This window comes from Microtus ochrogaster, unplaced genomic scaffold, assembly GCF_000317375.1.
Source record: "Microtus ochrogaster isolate Prairie Vole_2 unplaced genomic scaffold, MicOch1.0 UNK11, whole genome shotgun sequence".
NCBI lineage: Eukaryota > Metazoa > Chordata > Mammalia > Rodentia > Cricetidae > Microtus > Microtus ochrogaster.
The window spans coordinates 172597-180216 of record NW_004949109.1 but is presented as its reverse complement, the minus strand read 5'-3'; the positions used below and the strand labels follow the sequence as shown (position 1 = coordinate 180216).

At 36.0% G+C, this 7620-nt stretch overlaps 1 protein-coding gene across 1 annotated transcript in view; it reads left to right on the top strand.

Annotated features, from left to right (window-relative positions):
* The window catches only part of Gtf2h2c (GTF2H2 family member C), a 28053-nt gene that overhangs the window by 11445 nt on the left and 8988 nt on the right, over window positions 1-7620 (top strand). The window contains exons 11-14 of the mRNA XM_026788976.1: window positions 1593-1664; window positions 3594-3697; window positions 4246-4348; window positions 6130-6169. Of these exons, the coding sequence (XP_026644777.1) occupies window positions 1593-1664; window positions 3594-3697; window positions 4246-4348; window positions 6130-6169 (319 nt within the window). The remainder of the gene's footprint in view (window positions 1-1592; window positions 1665-3593; window positions 3698-4245; window positions 4349-6129; window positions 6170-7620) is intronic.

Genomic DNA, 7620 nt, shown 5'->3' with positions numbered 1-7620 from the left:
GTTATATTGATGTTTTTAGAAGGTATACACATATTTTTTTAAACATTAAAAAAAGAATCTCCTTGCTTAATTTATGCCTTTTTAAAATACCAGTGAAATGAAATGCTTTTCTACCTTTGTTTTGGCTATTTGTGATACCAGTAATTTCTTTCTCCTGTGGTTTTTTTTTTTTCTTTTATTGTTTTTGTTTTTGTAAACTATGTTAATATATACTTAACTGTGTGTTGGAAAGATTGAGAGATTGAGTTAATATAGATGAAGCATTTAGAATTTTTTTTCGTGTAAAGTGTATTTTATTTTAGATTTGGTAATATATATATATGTGTGTGTGTGTATACATACACACACACACACACACACACACACACACACACACACACACACACACACATATATGTACTTTATCTGCTTGTACATCTGGATATCAGAAGATGGCCCCAGACAGTTGTGAGCTACCATGTGGGTGCTGGGAATTGAACTCAGGACTTTTGGAATAGCAGTGAGTGCTCTTAACCACTGAGCCATCTCTTCAGCCCTAGAATAATTTTTATTTTTATGTGCATTGGTATTTTGCCTGCATGTGTATCAGTGTGAGGGTACCAGATTCCCTGGAACTAGATTACAGAATTGCTGGGAATTGAGCCCAGTTCCTCAGCCAGTATTCTTAACTGCTGAATCATCTTTCCAGTTCCTAGAATAATTCATGGTGTAAATATTTAGTATATTTTTCAGTGATATGTTTGCCAGTCTTTTAAATTTAGTGATATATTTTTTTACTCCATTTGAAAGTTATTATTTAACTTATAGTTTATTTGAAATACTTTCTCTTCATGCATCTAATGCAAATAATTGACCTTACTTTAAAACAAAAACTAGCAAACAATATCTCTTTATGATGCTCACACTGGCCTCAAATTCCAGGGTTCATGAAATCTTCCTGCCTTCGCCTCCTAAGTAGCTGGAACTAGTGGTGTGTTGTATCGCACTACCCTTGCTGTTTTTGTTCATTTGTTTAACTATTTTGTGATGCTGGAGATTAAACCTCAGGCCTTCTACATACTAAATACATGCCATACATACTTAAGTTTTTCTTAACTTAAGTTTGTTTTTATTTGTAGATCCATTTTTCAGTTTTATGTAATGATCTCTTTTGCTCTCATCTTTCTGGTTTCTGCTTTTCCTAAAATTTCTTCCATATCTATTCCCTTAAATTTCAGAAATTTAAAATTTAAAACAAATATGTACTTAAAGAGAAACTATATCATGTAATGTGTATTTATTTCTATTAGGAGCTATATAAAATGTGTGAACTGTTTCTTTTTAGATGCAGTATTAGTAAATTAAAATATAGATAGACATTTTGGAATGTGAGGTCATATATATAGCTAGATCGTTTCCCTTTTCTCTACTTTTTCTTATACCTTTGAATTAGAGTTTCATCATATTATGATAGGCGAATATATACCTGAGAGGTAGGAAAGAGCTTTCATACAACTTTATTGATTTTCTAGTAGGACTATTTTTAGATTCATAGTTCTAAAATTCTGTTCTTTGTCCATAAAAAGAAATTAACACTTTAATTTTTTTTAAATTTATAAAGGATTTCCTCAGCATACCATTGCTTCTTTGTCTGATCAGGATGCAAAACCATCCTTCAGCATGGCGTAAGTAGAGAGCAATTGTCAATGATATTTTAGCATTCAAAATTTATTCCTCTAAGTTTTAGCTTAGATAGAAGGTCTTAAAATACAATGATTTTTATAAACTAATAACATGTACATGGCCATAAAAAGAAATGATCCTCTTGTATATGTCTATGCTATGATAGTCAGGATATATTACTAAATAAAATGGCAAGGCTGGCTGGTGGTGGTGCACGCCTTTAATCCTAGCACTCGGGAGGCAGAGACAGGTGGATCTCTGAGTTCAAGACCAACCCGGTCTACAGAGCGAGTTCCAGGATAGGCTCCAAAGCTACAGAGAAACCCTGTCTCAAACAAACAAACAAACAAACAAACAAAAAACAGACAAACAAAGACAAGGTAGAAATGTATACTACATTACCAGTCATCTAAATTAAAGGTGGGGAGGCATACTGGCTCACACCTGTAATTCCAGGACTCAGGGAGATTGATGCAAGGTGATAGTGTTTAGTTTGAGGTCACTCTGGTCTGTAGAATGAGATCCTGTGTCAAAAAGCCATAAAGAATAAATAAAAGAAAAATGCAGATATGAGTAAATATATTTACTTGCTTATTCTAAGGATAAAAATTAATAGTGGGAATGGAAAGTAAAAAAAACCGTTAACCTTAGTGGGTGCTTGGGTAACTTAGGGAGGCTCTTCTCAGAATAAAAAGGGAAAGAAAGGTTGGCTAGAGCTAAGTGGTAAAGTGTGTAACTATTCTGCATAAGGCTGCACAAAGGACATTTGATAGAGCCCATAGTAATGGGATCACATTAGGTTAGTGGCTGATCTAGACCGGACAAGTGATACTAAAAACAAATTTTGAGTAGATCAGTAAGTATCTCAGTTACTTTATTATAAAACAAAGCTCTGATTGTTAATGGAGAAAAAAGTTAGCACCCAGAACAGCACAATTTATAGTATCTGAGAGCATGCAGAAGTGACCAGGCAGCCAGCTGTGCTGATGTATTGTCATATCCCAGCCAGCACTCGGGGATGAGATAGGAGGATCATGGCAAGTTTAAGGCTGGCTAGCTTGGGTTGTAAAGAAAACTGGGAAGAGAGGGAAGGAATAAAGGAGAGGGTGGGAAGGAGGCAGGGAAATTGTTGGTGGTGGTAGGGATTTTCCTAGAGAAAGAATATGAGATAATGAGAAAAGATACAGATAAAGAAAAAATAAAGAATGGAGGACACTTACTAGAATTAGGAGATGACTATTAAAATAGCCAATGTAAATACACTTTATAATTCTCTAAGTGAAAGAGAACTTGACAGTGTATTAAAAGACTTCTAGAAATGAAATCAGACTTCTAGAAATAAGGAATATAATGTCTGTGATGAAAAGTGCATTGGAGGGCCTGAAGAGATGGCTCAGTGGTTAAGATCACATAACTTTCCTCCACAGAACCAAAGTTTGGTTCCTAGTACCTACATTAGGCAGCCCACAGCTGCCGGTAGCTCCAGGTCTAGGGGATCTAACACCTCTGGTCTCTGAAGGCACCTGTACTCATGTGCACATACCCACTCATGAAATTAAAAATAAAATAAATCTTAAGAAAAGCACAGTGGTTGGAATGAACAGAGTAGTCAGTGCAGGAGAAAGGAAAAAAAATAATGAATTCAGAGGCAGCAAGAGAAACTTCAAAATAAAGACAGAAAAAAGTCGAGCATTAGTGAGCAATGGAACATACATGTTTTCAAGTAAAATTTTACTCATTTGTCTATGTAATACATATTTTTTAAGACCTGATCTCATTATGTAGCCCTGGCTGGCCTAGAACTCACTATTAGACCAGGCTGGCCTTGAACTCACAGATCTCTGCCTGCCTTTTCTTCTGAGTGCTGGGATTGAGTTACATACTTTCTTTAGCTTTTTTCACCTTTTAAAAATAACTGTTTTCTCCCACAGGCAATTGGATAATAGCACTGAGCCAGGACTTACATTGGGAGGCTATTTCTGCCCACAGTGTCGAGCAAAGTACTGTGAGCTTCCTGTTGAATGTAAAATATGTGGTAAGAACTCCATTATTTTTCACTCAATAAATTAGTATTGAATAACTTCTATATAGCTGCTGAAATAAACATAGAGTCCTGCTTATTATGAATTTAATTTGTACATAGAAAATAGAAGTACTCCACTTCTAGGAATAAACATATCATTATAGATATTTCCTTATTCTCCTTCTGATAAGTATATTTTTTAAAAGTACTTTAATAGACAATTTTGGGCTCTTAATATAATCTTATATAAATAGAATGAGGAATAATATAATTCTAAGACCTTTCATTTTTAAGTAAGCAAATTGTTTTCTAAGGGGGGGTTGCATTTAGTGACAGAACAAATTCTATCCTGGAATCTTTTTTTATGGCTGCAGATAAACACTCAAGGTCCTAAAAATACTGAGTGCTGTGTGTGTAGCATAGTGTCAGGTTCTTAGTGTGTGTGAGGCCCTAGATTTGATTCCCTACAAGAAAATAAAAATACTTTGTCTAAGTGTGTCATTTGACTTTTCAGCTACTGCCTTAATGAGGTTGTGCTTACTTCTGTCTTTATGCATCAGGTCTTACTTTGGTGTCTGCTCCTCACTTGGCACGATCTTACCATCATTTATTTCCTTTGGATGCTTTTCAAGAAATTTCCCTAGAAGAATATAATGGAGAAAGGTATATGAGTTTTGATTAATTTTATGTTACAGTTATAAACTAATATTTGAAACAGTTACCACCTAAAATTATATTAATTTGTGCAAAATTACATCTAATATAGAAAATGACATGTAGAATACTCTGTAATTCTAGAGATCTCTTTATTTCCCTAAGCTCCCATATTGTAGTTGAGAGTGATGTGTACTGTTTTGGTGGGGAGTGGGGGTTGGGGTGGGGCCTAAAAATGGCTCAGTGTTTAGGAGCGTGAACTGCTCATGGAGAGGACCCTGATTGGGTTTCCAGCACCTTGGAGCTGCCTGTACTTCCAGCTCTAGGAGATTCTACGCGTTCTCTCCTACATGGGCATCAGCACTCACATGCATACATATGCATGATTAAAATTAATCTTTTCTCTTTTTTTTTGTTTTGTTTTTTGAGACAGGGTTTCTCTGTGGCTTTAGAGTCTGTCCTAGAACTCACTCTGTAGACCAGGCTGACCCCAAACTCATGGAGAGCCGCCTGCCTCTGCCTCTGCCTCCTGAGTCCTGGGATTAAAGGTGTGCACCAGCATTGCCAGCTAATATGGCTGTTTTGTAATAAATTCTGAGAGCCTGTGGGCAGGGTTGATGTTATGCATTGATTTTAGGGCCTTGTGCCTGCTGAGGTTGTATTCTATCACTGAGGTATATGAGGTATATACCAGCCCCAGTTCTAAGAACTCTTACCTCTTTTTGTTTTTTTAATGTTTAAATGCTGTGTGTTTTCAAATTTTAAACAACAGATACATTAAATTAAAAGTAATTAAAGTCAGCTAAACATAAGCCTCAGTCACTCAAGACTGTCTCTGGATCTTTTTCTTTTTGCAAATGTGTGCTGTCATATTTTGTAAATATTTGCTTTTTTTTTTTTTTTCGAGACAGGGTTTCTCTGTAGCTTTGGAGCCTGTCCTGGAACTAGCTCTGTAGACCAGGCTGGCCTCGAACTCACAGAGATTTGCTTGCCTCTGCTGGGATTAAAGGCATGTGCCACCACTGCCTGGCATAATTGCTTTTTAAAATTGTTTTTATTGAGCTATACATATTTCTGCACTCCCCTTCCTTCCTCCTCTGAACTCTGACAACCAGTCCTGGAAAACAAAGCCACAGGCATCCACTATATGTAACAAATTCCTTGGTGCCCTCTAGGATTCTCTGCTATTCATTGTATTTTGGAGAACTGAAAAATAATAATTCAAATATTTTCTTTAGGGATCAAAGTCTCATAAAATTCTAGTTTAGAAAGCATGTGTTTATTTAATCATAATGAAAATAATAACTAAGCTTTGGGTTATGTGATGACCTGGGACATATTGTATAATTTTTCTTGTTGTTCTGAGGAATTATAAACAGGGTTTATTGGGTATACTGCAAGGGACACAGGTTAAACTATAACAAGAGTTCCGTAACCCATACTATATGGTTAAAAGAACTATTGACTTCTTAAAATGCTCCCTAAAAGTCACGTGTAAATACAATTACTTATTAAAGGATTCTAGGTTCTAAGATTTTGCTAAATTATTTTATTTATTTATTTTTAGATTATTTATTATTTTTTAGCATATGGGTATTTTGTCTGTCTGTATGCTTACAGGCCAGAGGAGGGTATCAGATTCCATTATAGATGGTTGTGAGTCACCATGTGGTTGCTGGGACTTGAACTCAGGACCTCTAGAAGAGCAGTCAGTGCTCTTAACCACTGAGCCCACTAAATTATTTTAATGAGTGAGAGCAAGTAATGATTGTCAAACTTTTTTTTTTCAGGTTTTGTTATGGATGTCAGGGGGAATTAAAAGACCAACATGTAAGTTCATTGGCTTTATCAACATTAAGTGATACATTAGAAATATTGAGACAATGACACTGTAATAAGTTGTAAATAGGTTGGTGAAGGTCAGGCTTGTATCAGGTTGTTCCCTATAAGACAATAAGTAGAAAGATTAAAAATGGGAACAAAGTAGTTTAAATAGTTTTGTCATTTTCATTCTAACTTACTATAGGGGATTTTAATACTGGTGCTTCAGTTTTTTAAGCTAAAATACATTTAGTTTAGGAATATTGTAGTGTTATACTTTAGGATCTATTATAATTTATTTTGAAATTAGAACTATGGTTCATAAACAAAACATTGTGCTAATAAGAAAATACTTTAAACTTTTTTTTGATGACAGAGCCAGGTGCAGTGGCATGCGCCTATAAGTCTATTGGGATGGTAAGGCCAAGAAATACTTGAGCTAGGAATTCAAGGTCACCCTGGGCAGCAGAGTGAACTCTCCTCTTAAGACATAGCAGAGTTTAGAGCTGAGATCACAGGCTTGTGCTCCCATGCCCTGCTTGCTTTCACAGATAGGTACAATAGCAAGTGCATAATGTCATAGCTGTTCGTTCAGGAGGCTGAGACAGGAGGATCTGAAGTTTAGGACCAATGTGGGTAATAAAGTCCCATTTTTCAAAAATAAACAAGTAATAATAAAGAAAACAAGTAGAAAGAGAAATGTCTTTTTTCTTTTCATTAAATTTTATATCCCTTAGTACCAGTGGAGTAGGTCAGTGGTAGAGCACCTACCTATCATGCATGAAGCCCTGGCTTTGAATCCCTGCACTGAACAAAAAGGGTTTGCATTTTCTGTGTCATTAGTAGCTTTGTTCTCACCAGAACCACTTTAAAAAATCATTTGGCAGTATTAAAATTTATTATTATTATTGCGTGTGAGAGTATAATGTATGTGTGAGAGTGTGAGCACATGTGCCAAGTGCGTGTGTGGAGGTCGGAGGACCACTTCTGGGAGCCATTTTTCTCCTGCAATTTTCATATGGGTTTTGAGGATCAGATTCAGGTTTGCATGGTGCTTTATGCTTTGAGCTGCATCCATCCATCTTTATTTTATTTTATTTTTTTGTAATCACACCAGGCTTTAATTGATGAGATGAGACTCCTAACCCACACAGGGGAAGACTTCGACCCCGAGTGACCTGGAGAAGGGGTTTTTAGAAGAAGAAACCACAGCCCAATAATAGGGGCAGGGAGAGTGTCACAGAAAGTCACAAGGGGACAACTCCCTGCCTCTCAAGATCACTCAAGGTCATAATCAGCTAGTTCCTAAAATCACATGGGGGAAACTCCCTGTTTCTCAAGATTATTCTTAAGATTACAATTTAATTTTATCTTCAGCTAGTTCCTGAAACACAGTCACTGAACCGGCTAATCCTAGATTTTTGATTCTTCTCTTCCTGCTTGGATTTTTGGCTATTTTC